Source organism: Manacus candei, unplaced genomic scaffold, assembly GCF_025592945.1.
Source record: "Manacus candei isolate 608988 ecotype Guabito, Panama unplaced genomic scaffold, ASM2559294v1 h1tg000060l, whole genome shotgun sequence".
Taxonomy (NCBI): domain Eukaryota; kingdom Metazoa; phylum Chordata; class Aves; order Passeriformes; family Pipridae; genus Manacus; species Manacus candei.
The window spans coordinates 4,209,371-4,233,341 of NW_026138108.1; the positions used below are offsets into that span (position 1 = coordinate 4,209,371).

Below are 23,971 nucleotides of genomic sequence, written 5' to 3' on the forward strand. Positions count from 1 at the left end.
TCACGTGGAAGGAGCCTTACCTGTCCAGGAATTGTGTGTCTGCTTTCTTTCACTCTACAGATTTCATGATTCTTCCCAAGTGTCTTGGCTTCAAATTATGATTTCTGTTTGGCAGTAGGATGCTGACAAGTGTTGGTTTGCAGTGCTTGACTACCTTCCTGCTGTCTACTTTCTAATGTCATCCTCTGGGAGGTGAAAGGAGGGACTCCCTGCACAAACCTTATTGGGTCAATAGATGCAATTCAAGGAAATACTGGTTCTTTGCTCTTCTGCAGACAGTGACTGTCACTGTATAACAATAAATGAATAATGATGATATTGAGGTCTTGATGCCCATCTTGTTTTAAGATTTGCTAGGAACTAGCCATCCATGCTGCAGTCTTCCTCACGTGCTGAGACTGTGACACTGATCATAGCACAGCATCTGTTCTGTAGATTTTATATAAGCCAGTTTAAATCAGTTTTAAACTGGTAAGATTATTCAAATGCATGTCTTGAAAATGTTCTCAAGGTAGCTGAAGTTTTCATATTTCTGCTGTAGTGGGTACAGCTGGTCTGCAGGCACAACTTGTCCTCTGCTTCTCGTATTTACTCCTGTTAAGACAGGTTTTATAATCACAGGGATTGAAATCAACCTTCTTAACACCTTAAGTGTCAGTAAACCTGGCTAAAAAGAACACAGAGTTCTTTCTGTTACAGGTTTTATATAGATTTCAGGTAAAAATATTGGGTTATTTAATGTCACTTTCCTATTCTAGATTATCTTTTTTAAGTGGAGCCAAGCACAGGGTTCTCCTTATTCATAAAAATAAATAACTAGCCAGATGTAGATATTCTGGCTGTATGCAATACCAGTGTCCCCAAATTTGTTACAGAGCACTTTAGTGTATTTCCACCTTGCCGAGTAAAATTATCCCTTGCATTTAGTCATCCAAAATCAGACATACTGTCACGACAAAAACAGTAAAAGCTCCAGCATTATCATGTAATAAAACTAAATTAAAAACTCAGGCTGGCCAAGACAGAGAAGTGGGATGAATTTCTGTATTAATAGCTATTTCATTGTCTACCAGACTTTACGTGAGAGAGGCAGCTCTTCTACCTAAGCTTTGAAGCTTAGGAACAGAAAAAATATTCCTTGAGATGATTTTGGGAATGAATGATATGGAAATCAGGTTTTTGTGTTTGATACTTTGTCAAGTGCAATTAAGAGAGTGCAAAAAAGGAAATTTCCTGCTTGAAATTAGAGCTTTCAAGTAAAAGTCTTACCTAAAGGAATTCAGTCCATGCAGAAAGCAGCAGAAGCAGGACTCTGTGACTGCTGTGTGGCCCTTAGAGGGCTGGATGAGTATGTGGTGCTGGAGAGCTGCACAGCCTTTCTTTTCTTTATCAGACTGAGGGTTCACCTGCAACTCCTTGTGCACTGGCATTAAAGCCCTTCTGGGGGAGCCCTGGACTACTCCACAAGTTTAGTGTGGTAGTTAAATTAGTGTCTGGTGTCCAGAACCAGTTTGTTTTCCTTGTTTAGGTTTCCTTTTGCAGTCCTTGAGGGCAGTACTTGCTTCGGGGCAGGTGTCTTCTAAGCCTTACTGATGTCAAGTTGAAGCAGTGTTTCCACAGAAGCTGAGATCCTCTGTGAGGTGGCATTTGCCCTTTCTGTATCTGCACTGATGTTGCAGTGGGTTGGTCTCCACTGAGTGCGAAGCCTGTCTAGCCCAGGCTTTTTTTACTTTCTCTTTCTTTTGATTTATCCTAAAGACCATTAAAAGGAGGAGGAGGTTTATGTGAGGGACCCTGAACCACTTTGTGAAAGAATATTAACTATTGGCACTGGTGTATGGGAAAGCATCTGTATTTTAATGCCTCCTTTTTAGATATAATGAAAAGAATTAGCAGAGGACAACACAAAAAGAAGTGTAGCTAGTCCTTTTTCTTTTCTTTTTTTTTCTTTTTTTTTCCCTTGGCCAGACAAAGCTCTCTGAGTGTTCTCTCATCCGAGTGCTTGGCCACAACAATTTCTGTTTTCTCCGAGTCACATGCTAACCTAGCTTTGAAAAGTCTTATTGTTCACATCAGCTGTCACAACCAAAACAGTTCTGTCCATGAGAAGAATTAGCACACTGAGAGGTTTTTTGCCAGCTGTTTGGTGTTTTTCTCACTTTGTATCATTGGTTGCATTGGGAATATTGGGAATTGTCTATACTGCATACAGCTATATCATGTAAAGATACCACATCTGCCTTGAAATCTTTCAGGTATTGGGCTTATATTCAGACACTGGTATTGGCCAGCAGCATGGATAACTTTGCCCTACTGAACCTGTGCTGTGACTACTGCCAGCAACTGGGCAGTAGAGCAAGATATAAAATGCCTGGTGTTGCCATTTGTGCTACATACACAAATGTTGGTTTCATTTTTTCAGTTGGTTTGAACAGAATAAAACAACAACCTATTCCTCTGTCTGCAGTTTAGATAATGGAAGAGTATTTCTGAGTTTGAGTCTTTCTGTGAACAGCTGAAATGGTGAGCTAAGGATTGGCTGGGACAAGTTGCACAGTGAATGTGAGCAAAGGCTTGTTTGATGAAGCGTGGCTTTGATGAGATCAGCGTGCTTAGTAAGCTTCATAAAGCTGGCTTGTTCTTTTATGGGATTGCTTGTTTCTGTGGCAGTCCTTCAGTCTTCTGCTAATGTGCAGGAGCCAGTTGTTACCTGGCAGCATCCACCTTTAGCTCCTGATCACTTCCAGGAGCATCCTGGTATGCACATGATTGGCCAGAACTGGTGGTACCTCAGAGCCAGAACACATCTTTCTCTCTCCTCAGATCTTCTTGTCAGCAATGTGTTCTTTTCTGGTTGAGTTTCTTAACTTTTTTGGTCAAAATGTTGTTACTCATATATAAAATGAGTGTGTTCTATGGGATCTCAGACTTGGTAACTTTCTGCAATTCTCAGGCAAGGAAGAAGGGCATAGCTCTGATTTTGCTGGGCTGAAATAGAAGATGCCTTACTCAATTTAGAGCTTGCTAACACAGGACCTTCCTTAGGGTTAGGGTGAAGCTGGTCTACTGATCTCTACACAGCTTCCGTGCCTTGAGGTTAAAACTACAGGTGGCTGTTTCTCTGTGCAGAAGACTTGGTAGCACCGTTCCAATGTCCCATTCCCTGAATGGCCAGAGGCAGCCCATGTAACAGACACAGGCTTCTGACCTTGGTGCTTGCTTACCTGCTGCTGGTATTTATTCCAGATGGCACGTATGAAGAAATTCTGTTCTTCCTACTTGTATTTACAGGCATTTATGCTTGGATTTCCTAAGGATGCTGCAGCCTCAAAGACTTATGGATAGTGACAAAATGGGGGAGGGGGGGAATTTCAGCTTGATATAACATTTCACTCTTGCTATAAATTTATGCAACCTCAGCTCTTCAGCACATCAGTCGTGTGTGTAGAGCACCAAACGTCAGGAACGTGATCCAACAAAACATACATATGACTATTGTTGAGTTTAAGTGAAAGACTTTAGCCCTGTGATGGCTTGTGCTCACTGCCGTAGGTTTAGACTCAAAAATTGGTTAAGGATTCTGAAATTGCAGGTGTAAAGCTGAGAGTTTGACAAGACAAGGCTTGTAAAAGGCATGTTTGGCAGAGTGGGGGTGTGTGCATGTAGATAGCCAAACAATACTAGAAGACACATTTTTTAACTATTTCTCTGGGGTATCTTATTTATTTAGCAACTCTTAAACAATGGTATGGTATGTCATGATCTTTGGGGGTGGGGGGGCATCTTGAAGGTGTCTCTGTTGTTCTGACAGCACTTTGAACAATTTACAAAACACATTTAAAGCAGCAATATGAAGATTTCCTCAGTGTTAGAAGACCTAAGCCTGTCTTTTAGATACAGGGGAGTTCAGGCTCAGTGCTTACAGTGTGGGTCGTGAGTGACGCAAGCACAAGAAGCCACTGACAAGCTTTGAAGGCTCAGTGGCACTTCTGTATCTAATGTTACTACAGTGTAATTCAGTAACCTCTGAAATATGCTCAACGCCTTGAGGCTGAGCTTTACAGTAACATTTACTCCTGACAAGAAGAACACGGGTGTTGGCACTGTTTCAGTGTTTTCCTTATTCCCACTGCTAAACCCAACAAGATAGGCTACACTAAAATAGGATTCATTATTTGTGTTCTTGTTAACCGCTTGTAAAATATAAAGCGATTACCCTGCTAGATGAAGTGTCTGTGCTTTCAGGAATATCAAATGCCTGCAGAGTAAACTCGGGACAGCTGCCACGAACAACAGCAGGCTCTTCCAGAGGTAACGTGGTACTTCACTGTTCTCTGGTAGATGAATTAATGGTTTGCTGCTTTGCACCAACACTTGTGTTCCCAGACTTCCTGTGAGGTTCTGCCAGCTCTCCTATGGGAAGCTAAGGTATAGTCACCCTTGCTTTTGATACAGACATCACTGTGTTGTGACTGGAAATTAAGAGTTGTAGTGAGGTCAGTCTTTCCAGGGTTGAACTGCCTCTTGTTCAAGTCAAGCCTTTCTTGAATGCATGTCACTTCTAAATGGTCTTTAAGACAAGACAACTGCAAATGCATTTTTACAGGTAGATCATAAATTACCAGATATTACTTGGGTTTGAGTTGTTGTTCTTGCTATTGGTTTCTTACCTTGAATGCTACTGTGTGCTCTCAGGGCAAGTAGCAGAGGGGCCTTACAAATGGCACTGCTCTGACTGCTGCTGCTGACCTCTGGTTTTCCCTTCAGACAGCGGTGTAGGGAATTTTAATTTAAAGGCTCACCTCAGCATGACTGGAGACTGAATGGAAATATTTGTCTGGATATGGAGGCTGTAGCAAGAGGACATGGTGGGGAAGGAGTGCTCTTGAGCAGCCTGTGTTAGCAGCACCCAGCGGGATTTTGGCACGTTTGCAAGCTACCCACAATCCAGAGACAAAAAACACAGGACAAGCCTGAGATCACAAAGTTTGAGGTTATTTTCACTCCCTCTCTTCCCTCCTCTATTTCCTTCTCCTGTGCCTTTTTGCTCACTTTTATGACTTATTGCTCTTTTTCTCACTTGCACACTTGTTATGTGTTGTTGCTCTTGCACATTTCACAAGCTCTTTTCTTGATTATGCTTTTTTTTATTCCTCCTTTCCTGCTCATGCCTCTTTTTTTTTTTTTTTTAAATTTCACCCCTTGGTTGTGCTTTTCTTTCACTTTTTTCTTTGCACTTGTTCTCCTTTCCTTCTCTCTACTGACTTTTACTACAGCTACAGACCTCACTCAGGAAAATCTTCTAGGATTCATGCCAGGTCAGTTATAATAATCCTGCATATATCCCAGGATAATGACCAAAACCAGTAACAAACAGTTCTCAGAGGCTGCCACAGATCTGATAGAGGAACAATTCGAACAACATTTGGCTTTTTCCCAATGCTGACTGCAAGAATTCAGTGGAAATGTGAAGGAAAGAGAGTGGTATCACTGTCCAGCTACAATACCGATATAATACCGTATCCAGAGATGCTGTGATACAGTATTTGCTCTAAGATATGCAGGAACCCACAGCACTTGCAGAATGGATATATGTACTAACAGGAAACTTGTTTCTCTCCAAGTGTTGTTTATCTTCAGATTATCTGGGGAGGTGGTTCCCACGGCTACCGGAAACAGCAAGGAATTGATTATAAATGTAAGATTACAGGGTGGAAGGCAACCCATTATTTATAAAGCTGGCTGAGAGCAGAGCCAACAGCATTCAGTGGTGAGAGGGAGGCTGCAGGGGTGGAGTCTGCTGAGTTTTGACGCTGCAAACACAAAAACAAAGCTTGTGGCTGATAGATTCATTTTTATTATTATAGAACAGATGAACTAAAATAAGCCAACAATATAATTTTATGCCAACAGCCATCTTTCTAGCACAGGCGGTGACTGACTCAATGCACCCTTCTCCCCCCCTCCCCGGGCCTCTGTTCAATGGAAAGCAAAAGGTGGTGGCTCTGGCACACGGGTTTTGGACTGCAGTGATCTTACTCCTGTTACCTGTAGAGGTGTGCCTGGGAAAAGAAGAGGCAGGGGAGCAGAAGAAAGAGTATATATACTGTAGGAGCAATAAGCAGAAAGGCTTGTGGATCCTCTTGCACGTTCTGACCATATAGATGGGCCAACTGGAGAATTATGCCCGCTGTCAACACGTAGCAAGCCCCTAGTTGCTACTCTAGTCAAGCCAGGAGTTTCTTCCCATTCCAAGCTAACAAAGGGCAAGATGCACTCAATGGGGGAGCTTTTGGCAGGGTTAAGAGGCAGTCTATGTAAAACCAAACCAAGAAACCACCCCCACCCCCCCAAAAAAACCCCAAACAAACCTGCATTTTAAGCCACTTCCAAGTAAAAGTTATTTCTTATAGTATAATAGATATTTTTAAATGGCAGGACCACCAGCCTAGAAAGACCAAAGGGCTTGCACTCAAGACCAAAGAAAGAAAAACAAAAAACCAACCAACCAACCAAACAAAAAAAAACCCAACCAAAAAATTCAAGAGTGGCCCCACTCTCAAGCTTGGCTCTTCTCTAAAAACAGCACTCATCTTCCATCTGAATAGGTAAAAGGAGGAGTGGAGAGAAAATAAAATAAAATTGGTGCAACTTCTCGCCAGTTGGCGCATTAACCCAAAGCTCCGTACAGTCCTGTACGACTGCGCGTCCTGTGGTGGCAGCATCATTGCTTTCAGCTTTCATCGCTGTATATGTCTGTATGTATATCTGAACATATACATACACATACACACAGAATAGATAATATTGTTTTTAATGTTAGTTTTGATCCTGTAGGAGGGCTCATCTCTCTTTCACGTGGTTCTGTGCTCCTGCGCTGTTGCTGCTCCCATTGCCGCTCCCATTACTGCTGCTCCCGCTGCTGCTGCAGAGGACCTCTGTGAGGTCATCCATGATGGTGGTCTCTTTAGGGTCCACGAGGTTGAACTCCCTGATGAATAGGATAAAGTGTGTGTAGAGTGTGTTTAAATGTCCGTGCAGCTCCAGTGCCAAAGTCTCCTTAAAGTGTGAGGAGTAGATATGGGCCAGCACATGGAACAGGTACTTGCAGATCTTCTTCACTAGGGACTCGAATGAGTTTGGGAATTCCTTGCCTGAAAGGAAGATGGAGAAACACCATGATAGCACCAGCTGCTTACCATCAGCTCCTCAGCAGCATTTGGGTGGGCTGACCTGTGGGTAACAGCAACTAGCCCACCATATACAGCAGACAACTAGAGGGTCCTCTATCATCCTATCATCTTTCTTTACAGGAATTCAGGGGAAGAATCTAAGGAGGTATTAAGCATTTTCATTTGAAGTTAAATTTTAAACCCTAAGGGTTCAAAGATCACAAAGCAAGTATAATTTTTCTCTAAAACCACTACATTTTTTGTTACTGGCTGTAAAAATAATGATTCTTCTAGGTCCTTATCTAGTTTGTCCAGGAGTGGCAAATTCTTCTCCAGGAAACCAATTCACAGATCCTGAAATGGAAGCCAAGGTACACGGGCCTTGGTAGTGTGCAGCTGTTTGGCTGATTTTACATAACGACTTCCCTCATTTCATTGCTGAAACTCTATTGAATGGGAAAGAAATGGAAGGAAATACTGGGTGCCTTCTATCAGGCATCTCTATCTAGGCAGCTGAAACTGTGCTTGCCTAGAGCAAGTGCTGGAGTACTGTACCTGCACGGTAACTACTTTAGTAACACTGAAAGTGAAACTGAGGCAAACAAAAAAGCAACACCTGCCATCCTGTGATGCGCAGTGCAAAGTCTATTACTGGTCTAAAGTGCCCCTTTGACCTCACAGACAATCACTTGCATGAAGTGCCCTTGCTGACCTTGGGAATATTAAAAAAACAGAAGACAACTGCAGCTGGCTTACTAGGCACAGTCTCACTAGACACTGCCTTTTTCCAGATCAGGCTGCTTGTAAGCAAAGGCTGCTAGCTTAGTATTTTCTATATTGTAATGTCTTAGTTTCCCAATTACCTGCTGAAGTGGCTCAAGAAGCCACCTGCTTTTAGTCCTGATTAGGCCAACCAAAAATAACTTCAGGTTTCTATTTTCTTCCCCTTAAACAAAGGCATTGCATGTAGCAATCTTGATCGGATACAAATTTGAGTTAAAATTACTTTCCTATTGCTTTTCAGCTCTTAAAAATCACATTGTTATTTAATCTTTGTAAGGGAATGGAGACTGCAAACTCTCTGAGAGACAAGGCCTTAGAACTTTCGGCAAAGAAGGCAAGCCACACTCCTGGCAATCCAATTTATTTCCCCCTTAATGTATTGAGGCTCTAATGGAAACAGAGTTCTAGTTTGCTGTCAGCAGGCTGTATTGAACACACACCTGCTGACTGTTTTCAGAATTTTATCCTCTCTGAACACAGGCTAGAAGATCTCAACATGCTTGAAGGGAAAGATGTACTGATGATGAAACAGAAGCCAAGGAGACGGGTGTGTGAGACTTTCACCCCAGTTCATGCACCAACAGCACAAGTCTTTTTTTACTGCAAGAATGAACCAAACTTAAAATCTCCCTTAAAGAAACCAAAAGAAACCCACAAAGAAAACAACAACAAAACCATCAAACAAACAAGTGAGAAAGCCCTCTTGTTGTAATACACATGCTGAAAGCCAACTTTTGCTTTCCTTACGGCCTCCACAGAGAGCCCCAGGAAGCGGACATACCGTATTTTGTTGGAAAGACGTCCTCGTCTGTCACTAGTTTCTGCACCGAACTCATGACGAAGTCAACGTACTGAGGAGCAGTGCACTTGATCTTCTTTCCCCGCTCATCATACCAGTAGTACTGTCTGCGGAGAGAATGGACAGTGTTACCGCATCACACTCTGGCTCCTCGGCTCCACTCCTCTAAGAGGTCAGTGTCTAAATAACGTAAAACAACAGCTGCAACATTACCAAAACACATCACAGCTGCTGCAGAACAGATTCACTTCTTTTCTAGATCAAAGACCTTGAATTTCTGTTGGGCAATTTTGTTTCTCCCTATGGGTTTAGGCCAGAGTGCAGGTGGCAGTACCAAGCACAGAAAGTCTGCTGACAAGTCTCCAAGGAGAGGAGCTTTGCTGAGGCAGCAATAATTCACTATCCATGACAGGCTGAGGGCTTAGATACAGCCAGTATAACTGTACAGGAAAGCATTATATAAGTATTTTTAAAAGGGCAAGAACATTGCACAGTGATAAACTGGTGAACTTCTGATGCTTAGCATCACGGAACATAAATTAGTCTTGCAGTGCAGTATTATTAAACGGTCAGATGGTGGCTCCAAAACACCGGCTTTTCCAGCCTGGTGCTCCCAAGGACCAGCAGCGATTTTAAGTGCTTCAATTCCTGTTCCAAGATCCAATTTGGGGAAAGTTTTCAGGACTCTTCTGCACATCCCTGACAGCATGCCCTTGAACTCTGCTCCTTTCCTTACAGTTACACCAAACACATGAATATACATTTGATTCTGTCACCAGTGAATATTCCTGTTGGATATTACAGGAGACATTAGCATATTGCCTGGACTTTCAAAAGGAATCATAATTCAATCAGTTAGCCATAATCATCTTGATTAACTGCAGCCATCCCTCACCTGATGGAGAATCTGAAGGCTATGAAATAACTGAAGGTTTGTTCCCTTTTTTATAAAGTCATAGTTAATTAAAGTACCTCTAACTGTTACCAGGAGCAGATATCGACTGGATTAGGCAGACAGTGAGAAATGTTTTACAGATAAGGAATTTAGCAAAACACTTTTTAATTGGTATTTTCTTGCCTATGTCACACTAGATGTGTCTTGAGTCCCAGTTTATGAACTCTTTCTTCAAACAGCCTAAGCTCCAGGCACAGTCCTGTATCATTATAGGGCTGATAAGAAATCCATTGCATTGGTCTTCTCAGAACACAGCATGAGTGGAGTTTGCTGACTGCAAGCAAGAATGGAAGTGGTTTGAGCATGAGAAAGAACTTGGCTAGAAAGACATCACACCCAACACGAGCCTATAAAGCCAGGGCACTACTTTTTGCCTGTCTGTTCAGCTCCAGCTCTGCTGCTGTTGGCTAATGATCTGTGATCTAACATTTCTCACACAAATCACTGAATAAGGCTCTTTATAACCCTAGACAAAATATTACTTCAGGGTGACGTTTAGCCACCTTAGGCCTAACAGGACTAGGCTGCAATGAACTTGAAGGATCTATATGTGCCACCTGGGAAGTGAAGTTTTATGTGTACTGACCAGCAGAACTGTCCTGAGGCAACTAAAGAAAAATGTTAATGGCAACTAAAAAGTTTTCATTTAGAATGTGTTTTCATTGCCCTAAAAGATTCTTCAGGGACCTGAGGGTGGTGAGGTGAAGACAGTAATAATGCTGCTCATGCCAAAAGCCATATTAAAATAAGAGGAAGCTGCAGAAATAAGTAGATAGTTCAAGTTAAGAGAGGAAAAGCAACTGAAAACTGCTTCTGCAGACACTTAAATTTTAGAATTTTTCAGCTCATTTTCACTATGTGGTGCTTGGTCACTGTCATTTACTAGAAAGAGCAAGGATTGACTGCAAAATTGCATAAAAAGGTGAGAAAGTGGGTGAAAACAGCAGGAGTCAAAAGCTCTTTTTAGAGCTATGTCAGGCATCAAAACTGGCATTTGAGCCCTTAGGCATAGACTGTGTTTGTTTTTCATCACTGCTTACTTCCTTTGTAACAATCCACATATAAGGAATTACACAATGTAGTGCACCAACACACAAGCCACCTCATTTGTCTAGTCTTGCAATAAGTTGAAGTGAGACAGTCCTAGGCAACTCAGCCTTATTTTGGGTCTTAAGACGGTGCTTGTTGCCAAGAGCAGAAGCAGGCTGGACTGTCTGTACCTCAGCAATTCTCTCACACTGCAGAAACCCTCAACTGCAAGACAGAAAGCATAGTTTAGAGTTGCCCTTAGGCACAAAAATGAGTCTTGATAATTGGATCTTAGTCAAAAGAAACAGTTTGGCAACTGTACAAGTTCACTTACATGAAAATATAAGTGAATAAATCTGCTCTAACATCCCACTGAATATCCTTTTTGCCTTTCCTTGAAAATTAGGCTGATTATGCAAAATAGGAATTTAAAAGAAGAATCATTAAAACTAAGGAGATAACTACAAGGATTGTCCTGTTGACTAGAATCATGTGTCTTCCTCATGTTTCTGGTGCTGTGAACAGACTTCACAGGCCTTAGGGGAAGAGAGGAGCCCCTGACATGCCCTGAACATCTCGCACCTGGTACGCTGGAGTTATCTCCATTAACAAGATAGGAAGCAGGCGGGGGCGAGGAAGGGCTCAACTGGGCACAGAAGCCTAATTGCATTCCAATACTGGCACTGTGACAGCACAGTCCCATATTAGGGAATGGATGGGAAGCAGAAAGGACAAGAGGATGAGACTTAAAGGCACTTTTTTCAAGAAGTGCTCACATGATGCAGATTTTGATTATTTTGTTTCCCATATAATTTCTGGCAGATTTAAACTTCCCCAGTATGGAGAGCACAAGGAATTTGCAGCTCCGTTCTAAATTCCAGGGGAAAATGACTATGGGTTTAACAGAGAAAAGCCTATGATGCAAATAATAAAGTATAACACATATGAATTAACAATGCTGCATCTTAATATATGTATATATTTTATCCCTTTTCCTCTAAAACATTCTGTGCTTGTGTTGATAACATAGAAACCAAGGCAGAATAGAAGTTACATTGGTATATAAGAAGAAAAGCTTCTGGAAGGAGGGAAAAGCAAATACTGTGGAGATTAGGTTGCCTGGAAAGGAAGAAGAGACAGTCCTGGTAGAAATACCAAAAAAAGGGCTACGTAGAAAGCCGAGGGCAGGAATATAGTGCTTGTCAGCAGCTGGAACAGCTTTGATGGTTTGATAGGGGCTAAAGAACATTTTGGATGGGGGAAAAGAGAAAGGAGCCATCATGTAAAACCATACAGCTGGGGAAATTCAAATATAAGACAAAGCAAAACTTGAAGTTTAAGATTTCTAAAAGGAACTACCCTCCATATGCAGATACTAAGGGCAAGGTAGCAATGAGAAAGGAGCCTAAGATTAGAAAAAAAGTTATCAATTAAGGGATTTCAGTGGACCAAAATGACACCTTGAAAGGAGGGCTGCTAGAAGTTTGCATCCATCCTTGATGCCTTAGGAGTTTTGTAGTCTTGGCCTTATGAACAGCACTTATATTGGCTCTTAGTTTGGTACACTCAGTGCAGCACCTGAACAAGTTTTGCCCCAATGTCAGCTACAAAACCAGTTTACAGCTCATGTTGCTTAAAAGCTGCTTTGTGTAATAATAAGCTATAAAGCATAATAAATCTAAATAGTAAATACTGTGTTAAAAATACAGTACCTGCTTTACAAGTGATAATCATATTAATAAGCAAAATTAAGTAATTCCCAAAGTTACATTCATGCCAACCTCATCAAATTTTGAGGATAACTGGGCACTGTGGTGTTTCTCTTGGCATTATCCCACCTTGCCAGTAAAGGCTTCCATCTGTTCTATACTGAGACTAAGTTTTGGTCAGATGTCTCTTAGTGACCGTAAGCAGAAATTCTCCTCCTCACTGTGTGCAGATGGCTGTGCTATCTCACATATCTGACAGAGGGCTGAAAGCTGCATCTGTCTGCAGTTTGTCAGTTGGCTGGAGCTTCTCTGAGATATTAAATCCTTACCTCAAATATTTAGCTGCAACCAGTGTTTCTAGTGCCAGCAAATACTTTAAATGTAGGACTGGGTATTTGCAGTGCATTTGAATGTAAAGTAACTTGACAACCAACCTGTTCTCAATAGTTACTTCTCAACCTTAAATACAAAAAGCCTTCCTTAAGTGTGACCAGAATGGTGTGATCCAAAACACGTCTTCAGGAACTGGACAGGGAAAACATAAAAGTGGAACAGAATGCAGGCCTTCATACAGAACTACCTACAAAATCAGCACAGGAAAAAAATGGCAAACTGCACCCTCATTCCAAGGTACTGTAATTCTGTGGCCATCTTACATAGCTAGATGCCATTTTATTCCAAGGGACCTGAACAAACAGATCATGGCCACAGAAGGTTTAAGTCTGGAGTGTCCCTTGGGTTAACCAGTAACAGACACTGACGTTTAGGTGGCACTCTTTACATACTGGAGACAGGTCAGAGGCACAATGAACCAGAGCTACTCGTGTTTCTACCACAGAACAAGCACATCCTTACCTTACTGCGTTAGGTTAAGATTTTTAATTAAAAAAAAATAAAGGGGTGGGGAAGCACTGTCATACTCGTAACTGGATATGAACATCTATGAGGCAGTTCTCCACGTTCCATTTAGGCAAAGCTCTTCCAAAAGGGAAGAGCTAGGAAAGGCAGAACATAAAGATGAGGATTTGGAGAACACAATTATGAACAGGGCCCTCAAAGCTGAACTGTACTGAGGTGTGTAGCTTGGTGATCTCACCTTGGTGGTTTTTTTCATAGACCCACACACCTGAGAGAATAAAGCAATATGCAGCCTACAGCTTGCAAACATGAATCAGCCACCTGCCCCAAGCACAGGAAGATACTGAAATTGTTATGATTTAGCTACACACAAACCGTTTCAAGTGCTTTGCCCAAATGCAGACATGCTTCCTGTTATTCCCACAATTTTTCAGTTTTCCAAAACAAAGGACAGGAACATTCTGCTACCATTCCTCACCATTAAAAATACAGACTACAGCTGGAGCCGCCTACAGGCACTTCCTCTCTTTATTCTGCAGCACAAACTGCTTACAGAGAACCGTTTAAGAGCAGAATGGAGCGAAACTAAGGTAGGTTCCCTATCACCACCTCCTTTTAACCACTATTTCCCACCAGCCAAGTGGATAAACAGTTAAATTCATTCTTTGAACAGCCAGTGCTACAACAGGAATTTAAACATGAGAAAGCTTGGGAGCAAGAGTTAACTAAACACTCATCTTACTGATCACCATTTCTTATTTAGAGACATTCTGTCTCCTTTTGATAAAATCTGGGTCCAGCAGAGATTTATTACTTTCTGTTCCAGCTTGCTTTCAAAGTCCCTAGCATGGCCTTTAATTCTCTACTGACAGTTATCGTTCCAACTTTTACATGCAAAAATATCCACAGTACACTTTGCATTCTTCAGAGTGCTCTCAAAGAAAGCCTCTGATATTAATTTCAAGTGTACAAGATAGCCCAGTGAATTAAGCAAGGATTTCTTTCTAAGAACTATGTAATGATTGTCAGAGATACAATATAGAGTTCTGGTTCTGTTGCCTGCATTCCCTGAGATATTTGATTGATGTACTATAACATTAACTGCTCAGTCTTCTGCTTTAAAATCCATCTCAATTAAATTAACCCCAGGAAATGCAAGAGGAGGGAAGAAAAGGACTATCAACACGTGTTGGAGGAAAAAAACCCCACAACACAACAGGCTTATTCATACTCGACTGGATCTCATATTCCATCATGTTGGACTGTGCTCATCAAGAGCAGGAGTTCATGCTAACTTTTTCTTATATTCACATTGTACAGTAAAACTATAAAGCTTTCTTTCATAACAGATAGCTAGTCAATGTTTAAAAAGTCTGCTAAATTCTACAGGTGGAAAAGTGCCAACGAAAAACGTTTTCCTTACTCTTTGCAAAGCTGCCACTTGTGTTCTCTGTGCCCAGGGGCTCGGGCAGAAAGACGGTGGCTTACAGTCAGGCTAGAGATTATCTGTCAGCAGCCTGGTGCTCTGTCAGCATTCCAGCTATCAAAAGCACCCTCTGAGGTTTTCACAATTCGCTTATCCTCCCCAGCCTCCTATGGAATCCCAGCTCTGTTACCAGTACAGACAGTTCTGCCTTGCCCTTGTTGAGGAATACATTCAGTGCAGGTAGATGGGGTGCAGCTGCAGATTGAGCTCTGGGTGGTGGGAGCCCCAGGCAAGGGGCTGTGAATTGCCGACCCTTTGCATTATAAAGGGCACGGGGACCTGTGGCCCAGCCAGGGGACTGGACACTCAGAGACACAGCAGGAGCTGATGACTCTGCTAAAAACTCCAGATTTTATCGTGCATAGACTGTGAGGGTATAAAAACCCAGGGTTTCCTTTGTTCCAGGTCCCTTCTCGGAGGCAGCAACTCGGGCTGTTATTTTGTTATTTAGCTACTGCACCAAGATTTAATTGTTTTAAGGATCAGGACGTCTCAGACTCTGCTATGAGAAACCTGGGATCGAGCCGGTAAGGAAACCTGGTCTGACAGTGTGAGTGTGGGGTGTGTAGCTGCCTCAGTGTAGGGGCCTCAGTTCCAGCTCAGGTGGTGTAAGTATGACTGCCAGAGCGGCTCCTGGATGGGTGGACCTGGAAGCTTCCTTAACATCCTTGTTCCCCTCTCCCTCAAGCACACACATGGTAATTTGCCTCTCTGATCTGACCTTATAAAACCAGCTCAGAGCACTCAAAGATTCTCATCCTTCTAGTCCTCCACAAAAACAGATTTCCACCGCACTTCACTGCTGAGGGGAGAGAAGACGACGCACAGCTGACACATTCTCACCAAGTACAGACCTGCTGTAAAACACTTGCCCAATGCCATTCAATACCAATATCCTCCCCCAGGCAACTCTGAAGACATGGAAACCTTGTAATTGTAAATATTGACTTACGTATTGCACACTGCCATGGTCTGACATGACTCTCCTGTACAGAATTCTGAGATTGTACTATACTGTAAGTTGATGTGATGAAAGAAAGTTGTTGCTGAAAAATAAACAAAGGAAATAAATTCAGAAGTAAAATACTTTCAAACACTGGTTATCCTTCAGACAATTATTTAAACAGAGCAAGTGAAGTGACCTCAGTCTTGAGCTTGCATATGAATTCAAACATGATTTAGCTAAATGAGCCTAATGATGAACTGCAAAACAAAGAGGTATATAGAATGAAAGGTCTTGTTTGTATTTAAGATGAAAGCACCATGATGCATCAGCTCTCATTACTCACAAAGCAGTAAGACTGGAAAGTGTCTCCATCATCGGCCTCACCTTTACAGTAGAATACTCTACTACAAGCTGAAGGCAAACAAATTGCTATGTTCTTTTGAAGTCAGACTCAGTATATAGTGGCTAGAAAAAGCATTAATAGTTCTCACAATACATCCCCTTGTAAAAAGAACCAGCATGAAAACTAGTACACATCTACTTCTTAAAAATCTCCTGAGATAATTTAACATCTTAGTACTTCTCACAGGGCACCTCACTTTTTCTTAACGAGTCTCTATCAACTTTCCTAACATGCAGTTTAAAGTAGTTTCTTGCTACTACCACCTACTGTTGAAAACATAAACAAGAGTGGGCCATAGCTGCAGATGAGGACTGGCAGAGGAAGCACTGGGAAGTACAGTAAATCAGGACTGAGATGCACAGATACAGCGTTCAGTCACAGTAGTCAGTCGTGTGTCTAAGTTTCAGCCTGTCTACTGTTTAAATCCACAGTAGTTCCACCAAAGCTTGAAAGGAGTGGGGAGAAATCCAACCAAAAGACTTGCTTTACGTACAAGTGTTTAGAAACTACCATGTTTACAATGCTTCTGGAAGGCCAGTAGCTTGAGTTAGAAACATGCAGAAGCAGCCAGTTTAGCATCCAAAGAACATCCAAAACTTTAATGCCCTCAGTGCCACAGTGAGGGAGGTGGAAAGAGGAAACGATCAAGGCTTCCATGCTGCTGAGCACAGCTGCGTTGTACCTGAGACAACTTAATTACTATTCAGGGTATAATGACATGCATTACACAGTAACCATAAATAGTCATTGAGAGTCTCTCTAAGCACTGAAAACAGTAAAAAGGGTGAATGAATGCCTTCTCGAGCATAGACAGCAAGCTCAGAGCTGTATGAATGCAATACTCACTGTTGCTGGCAAGCCACTCGTTGAGGTCTATTTCTCGTGGTAACATCACTAGCTCCTTAAATTCGAAGTCAGTAATTCTGGATTTTGTGTATTCTGGCTCTAGGTAAAGTTTCTTCTCTTCTGGTGCTGGCTTTTTACCATTTGGCTTTCCCTTGGACTTCCTGCAAAAGATTAAAAAAGAGAGCAGCAAGGTTACCTTTACTGTTGAACAGCTACAGAAACCTGAAAGCAGCAGTTATCCAAACTCTTGTGTTTGTTTTTACACCGTTCCTCCTGCATTCCCTCCCCTTAGCTCTTTCTTTTTCAAATCAAAATAAGAGATAATTTCTTTAAAAGTGTATTTGAGCTCAGACCCTTTTTTCAAGTACAGTGAAAGTTTTAAAGGCGTCAAGAAACTTGAGACTGAGCTGCTCCATTCTCCATTGCCCTTTTGCCAGTTTAGGTTGCAAACCACTGGGAGAGCAACGGCCTCTCTTTATGCCTGTGCACAGACAGCAGAACTACTGTTCTGAAGGAGCTACTCTAACGTGACTACCAACCTGCTGTGCCCTACAGTTAGCAGTCACCTGCAAAACAGGAGTCTGAGAGACAGCAAAAGCAGGTTGCTGAAAGATAGCTCTGAGCTGGAAAACCTGATGCAGCTCATTCAAAGCTACAGTATTCCTTGCTCTCCAGCCCTATGTTCTCTGAGATACCAGAAGCCTTCTTGAAGTGAGCATCTGACACTTCAGCTAGAAGCAGTGATAACCACAAAAACACCTGTTTTCTCAACTCCTGGGAGACCTGAGACAGAAAGAACCAAGTTCGTGTTTTTCTGAAAATCCTTTAAAATCCAATGCATTATGAAATGACCTTCCATTTGGATTTATAAAAGTAGACAAACAATAATTCCATAAAATGCATTTATCTCCAGGGCATATTGAGATTTTTCATCTCCCATTTGTAAAGTGTTTGCTGTAATAACTGGAGTCTTCTCTCACTCTGTTTTTAACATCTTCAAGTTAGAGTCTCAACCCAACCCACATTCCTGGACCAAAGAATGGACCTGGACCTCAGTCCTGGACCAGCAGGACCTCAGAGGAAGAAGAGCGGGTCAAGCACTCTGGTCTTCTAGGCTATGTGGTCAAACACCCATGTGTTTCTACAGTTAAAAAATCCCTAAGCAGAGACAAAAGATCTATTTAATGGTGAGGGACAAGTGTAAGGCAATACTGGCTGTGCACTATCACGTGAATACAAGGAGGAGATGCCAGGACATGGTTAACATCAGGCTTTTTCGGTTAAAGTGTTTTTTAAGGACTGGTAAAGCCAAGACAAGCCCACCTTTTGAGACAACTGCATTAAGTTTGCTGTCAAAACTCATCTAGATCCTATCCAAAGGAAACCAACCTCACATTCTGGGTCTTAACACACTTTAAATAATCTTCCAACTGTGTGTTCCTGTCTGAGGTACACGCAGGCTTGACTTTTGCTGATCTGATCTGTTAATTAAACCCATCGTCCACATCATTCACACCACAGAAGGGAGAGACGGAGATGTGCCTTTCACGGGAAAGCAGTGCCATAACTTGGATCACCAGCACTGCCACTGTTTACTGTCTTGAACTTGTATTGAGTCGTGACATACTTGTCTCCAACCAGTAAATTAAGAGTAGAGGGACTTCTGGATTTTGGAAAGGCCATCATCAAGGAAAAACTACGGAAAGCTTGGTGACAGCAGCACAATATACAGTTACACCGTCACGATACATTTACACAGATGTTCAGAAAGCACCGCAGGTCTCTGTCAGGGAACAGATGGTCACACTTTCTTTCCCTATGTTAATGACAAACGTGGGTTTCATGGTTAGAGAGAAGATGCCTATGGCATAAAACATCTTTTTAAAGAATACAAATTCAGGATGAAAATAAACTAAATCCAGTATTGGTGAAGAGAAATTCAGTGCTCAACTCCTCCTGCACATCTCCTTTTTCCACAGTAGTGCATTCCAATTCAAGTGGAGCCTGCAAGATTTGTCGCTTACATTTATCGAGTGAAGCAACCTGGACTAATTCTCACAACTGCTCTACAAAGGGATGTTTTAAGACATGTGAAGTCAGTTGTTCCTCAGCACAAAGCTCTTAACACAGAAGGGATGCTCAGTTAGATAACAGTTCCTGATTGTCAGCTAACTATTCCCATCTTCAAACACTTGCATTTGCTACATTTAGTGGTTTTCGGGTTTGGTTTGGGGGGATGGGATTCAGGCATTCAAGGATAATTTCATTTTAAAGAAAATTATAGCTCCAGTAACAGTCATGCAGAAAATACCTTCAACTTCAGAGACTGGTTTGACAAACCACATTAACCACACTCAGGGAAAAAAGTTATCAGTGAGAAGTAGTTTGGATAGAGTTTCTGTCTTTGCTGTAGTTCAGGATAATTAAACCAAGGGCCCCAGGTTAGGGCTGTGCCACATCAGCTAAGAACAGTCTTCTGAGAGGAGGTGGAGGAGGGAAGAGAGAGACAAAGAGGTCAAAGACAGTCTGTCATAGCCAGGCTTGGAAGGGAAACCACAGAAGGAAGCAAGACACTGGAGGCTGAGACAAGTCTTCCATCACATAGGAATGAGTGGTGTGTGCCTCACCCTCACTTCAACATCTTCTCCCCATTTCATGAGAATAAAAATTCAACACTAAATATGTTCACAAGTTTGCTACTGCAAACAACCGTACATTATTCCTTTACAAAAACCAGAACCTCTCGCATTTCCACACAAATGTTAATTCTCTGTTAGATTAGTACATGCAGCCACTTCATGTCTTTTCAATAAAATTGTGTAAGTCTTTCCACAATTGCCTTGTACTGGAACTGGAGTACTTTAAACAGAAGCTTCCTAAAGAATCCCATGCTCTGCCCCTTTCCAAAGCTTTGGTTTGGTTTAAAACAACCTGACCCATGGGTATCATCACTGAACCTGCAAAATGCCCATAATCACTGCTATCAAAGAGTTTATTCACACCACAGAAACCTGCATATCACATCACCATGTGCAGCACAAACTTGTTAACCTTTTGCAGCTGCTGAGAGCTAAAGCAAGACCACAGAAATTGTTTACACCAGCGGATTTTTGTGTTGTCCATGCAGTGCAGCTGGGACACGACATGGCACAAATACTGTAAGTAAAAACTAAAAAAACTCCTCCAGCCTTAAAAACATCATTTTGAACTGGATCATGCACACCCCCTCAATTAAGCAGAACTTAGTTCATATTGATTTACTCAAATTAGTTGAGTCATATTCACTCTAGGCTGTAAAGCTGTGGGTTCAGTTTCGAAACTATCAATACCGGCCCACACTTAAAGCACTTCTTTTACAAACTTACAAAGCTGAAGCGTACAGCAGTACAAAAAAACCTGGTTTAGAAACACAATTATACATGATTAAGAATTAATAGTTCCATGTTCTAGATGAATCAAAGGTCATACATTCACAGTTACCAGAATTACCAAATAGTGTAAAGTTTAGGAGTTAGCTTCCTTTCCCTCTACTCACCCCAACCTCTAAGTTCGCTGTTTTTTCAAAGATTTGTAAGAAAACACCAGCTGGAATCAACTCCAAAGGCACAAAGTGAAGCATCCCTTATTTCCTTTGTTGTGAGCATTCAAGATGCCTTCCTTAATTTTTCATTTTATGTTTAAAGTACACAAATATGAAAAATGTTGAAGTGTCCAGAACGACTGTTCTGTTCAGGAAACACCAAAATCCATCACCTGTAGATGCTTGTTTATGGGAAAACATAACTAAATGTGATTTAAGACCACAAAAAGAGCAGTACCTTTCAAAACACAGCTATAGGCACCCCAAGTCCTGATTCATGTTTACAAGTGTCTTTCTTCAAAAATAAGTGAATTCTGGTAATTTGTCTTAACATGTCCATGTCAGATCAATCGTATCACCAAAGCAGTTGGAGGAATAGCTGTTATGCAGCTGTTTCGTGGTGTGTCAAGAGGACAGACCAAATCCTGTCTATCAGTGCTTAACTACCAAGGAAACAAACATCTTTAAGGAATCCAAGGAGACAGCACTCTGCAGTTTTTATTGACAGGCAAACCAGAGTACAAACTAATTCCTCAGACAACTCCTGGGATAGGTCTGTCTTTGGTTTTAGGCACTCGATTGAATATGATGCCATAGGCCAAGTCACACCCACGAATACGTTTCAGAGAGGGAAAAGTGATGGGAAATGGCAGAAGAGAGATCACTCATGTAAAGTCTTAGAAGAAGGTTCAGCAAACTGGTTCCAGTCCAAGACAGTACAGTCACTAATGCTCTTAGCAGGGCTTCCATACTCAGCCTTGTGTTCAGCTAGAAAACACAGCAGCTGGAAGCTTGCCTGGACAAAGAGATGTGTAAGACACTCCATATCAAGTGACAGGCCCAGTGGTCTGTGATGATTTTTTTCCCTAGTCTAACTGCTTTGTTAAGATCAAGTAAAACTGCCAATTTCCCAGTTTTTTTTCTTATCCCATCTCAGTTAATAAAGATCCTCCTCCTCTAATCTCTCATTTCCTTCTTGATCAGATGCTCAGCAGTTTCTTAGTTTAAAGAACTTTGCACTGTGGAGCATCTTTAAAGCACCATCCAAGTGTTTAGTTTCAAAACCATTTTGAGGGAAGTATTACTCCCATTTCACAGCAGAAACTGGCTGTAAGATTCAAAGTTTATTCATAGTACAAATGCTAAAGATGTGCTTCAGTGTAAACCAACATGGTTTGTTTGAAAAGAAGCACACATGGAGCAATCTGGTTTAGCTGAAGAAGTATCAGAGACACAATGACCACTACGTGGACATGCTTGATAACCTGATGTATAACTTTGGAATTGTACCAGGCATCCATGGTTCTGGTCCTGCACATCTGTTTTATTGCCAGGCTGATCACACAGAGGGAATACTAGCGGTATTTTAAATGCCAAAGTTCCCTAAACTGATCATGCAATTTTAAATTATCTCTACCAATTCAGGATTTGGGTTTTTTTCCAGAGGAAACCAGCACAGCTATAATAATTTCTTGCTGTCTCGAGCAAGTTGTGTGGTTTCTTACACTGCATCTGAAATTGAAATCTTTTGAAAAACAAATTACAATACTTTGATCCTCCTCTCCTCTCCTTCACATATAACTAACTGTCCTTGGGATGAGTGGCTGTTTATTTTTTATTTTTTAAATACATGTAATCAGTGAGTTTTTTCTTTTCACTGTGACATATCAAAGTGGGTTTAGTACCAGAAATAAGAGTAACTGCAGAAAGTAAAAAAGTTTATTTTAAAAAAGCCCCTATAGTGATGATGACGAGAGCTCCAGGCAAAATTCTGACCACACTGTGCCTCGGGATCATGCACTGGTTTTAGGTTCCAGTAAAGTCTTAAACACACTGATTTCTATTTGAAAATTGACAGACCAGGTCTGACAAGCCTAACATGGCAAATCTGTCTCCCTGTTTGCAAACGTTAAAACTAAAAAGTCATCTCAGGTCTGTGAGGATGAAAACCACCACGGATCACGAAACTTAAAGGACAAAGATGCATATTTTGTGATTATTGTCATGTGGTTTTGTGGGGGTTATTTAGCAACTGTATTCCTTACACAAGGTTAACTGCTATAATCTTAGCAATCCCCAGCAAATCAGGAGAAAGCAGGTCTCAACTGCTGACAATCCTGCTGTGACATATTCCATTAGTGTCGGTCAGAGGAGAGCACAACCCCCCCAGTTCACAGCAATGCATGCAGAAGTGGCATAAAAATAAAAAAATCTGTTTTAAGGAAGATCAAAAACACAGATGCCCACAGATGTGTCACTAAATTATATTTTAAAAAAATCACCTGAAGGTTTGGGGGTTATTTTCAAGTAACATGGTTTGCACTTTACAATTTGTATAGTTCACAATCTGGAAAAGTTTGGGGTTTAAATGACACATTTCCAACTAAAAACTTTTATGTGGATTACAGTCTCCAACAGCAACACCATATTCCAGGTATACCTCTACACACTGAACTACCAGATATATCAAACTATCTGGGCGTTCAATTTTTCAGCCTGTAATTTCTTCTTTCTTTTTGAAGTGTTGTGTTTTAAAATATCCTCCACTGATGAAGTGTTATAAAGTGAATCATTACTCCTGCCAAAAGCCACTTTCTTGGTAATTTGAGGATAAGGGTTGGCTTCTTAAAAGACAAAATTAGAGAGGCAGTAGGCCAACAATTTAATAGTGTCTTTTAGAAGCTTTGTTGTTGACACAACACAGTCTTTATGAACACTTTGTTTCAATTTTTCCAGTGAATAAGGGTTTTTATAATTTAAAATTAAAGGTATACTGGACATTTGCATTTTAGCTTCTCTCCTCTTCCCTTCTTTGGGTAAGGAGTCAAAGGCGATGTGAGTGGAACAAAATACAACACATTAAGGTAAAAAAATTCTAACATGCAAGCTCTCCCCCTCTGATCTACTCCCTTTGCAGAAAGGAAAAATGCAATGATTTCAGCCATCCACAGAAGGCTACGGCTTTGTAAGGAAAATCGGGTCAGCTGCTCACAGATTTACTTTTTACCTTTATGTTTTTTTCTGTGGCCCTTTACTGGAAAGAAATTATCGGTTAGTTTCTGGTTAGAAATGTTCTGCGTAAGTATGGGAGTCCTGAACCCATTCATAGCAGGAAGGAAACAGTTTTATGAGCTAAAATTTACGAGTCCTAGTGACAAGAACAATGAAGAAGCAGGTTACGCCAGTTTTTACAGGTCAAGAACAAAGTCTTGAAGGCTGTCCAGTTTCCTACCTCAGCAGCTCACAGTCTTTTCTCCTCAGTTAAGAGCAAGAACTGGAAACTTAGAAGTGCTAGGCAGCTTAAAATCCCTTCTTGGTAATTCAGTGTCTTTATTTATTTGTATAGCATGCAAGAAAAGGGGAATAACAGCTTCATCTGAACATCAGTAGAGCTGCCCTTCCTTT

At 41.4% G+C, this 23,971-nt stretch overlaps 1 protein-coding gene across 6 annotated transcripts in view; it reads right to left on the reverse strand.

Moving 5' to 3' along the window:
* Positions 1-5,834: 5,834 nt before the first annotated feature.
* The window catches only part of MOB2 (MOB kinase activator 2), a 124,139-nt gene continuing 106,002 nt past the window's right edge, over positions 5,835-23,971 (reverse strand). For all 6 annotated transcript variants that reach the window (XM_051804097.1, XM_051804095.1, XM_051804094.1 and 3 more), the window contains exons 2-5: positions 16,987-17,147; positions 15,744-15,837; positions 8,737-8,861; positions 5,835-7,154 (exon numbers count right to left, since the gene is read on the reverse strand). In XM_051804097.1, the coding sequence (XP_051660057.1) occupies positions 6,844-7,154; positions 8,737-8,861; positions 15,744-15,837; positions 16,987-17,147 (691 nt within the window). In that variant the 3' untranslated portion in view covers positions 5,835-6,843. The remainder of the gene's footprint in view (positions 7,155-8,736; positions 8,862-15,743; positions 15,838-16,986; positions 17,148-23,971) is intronic.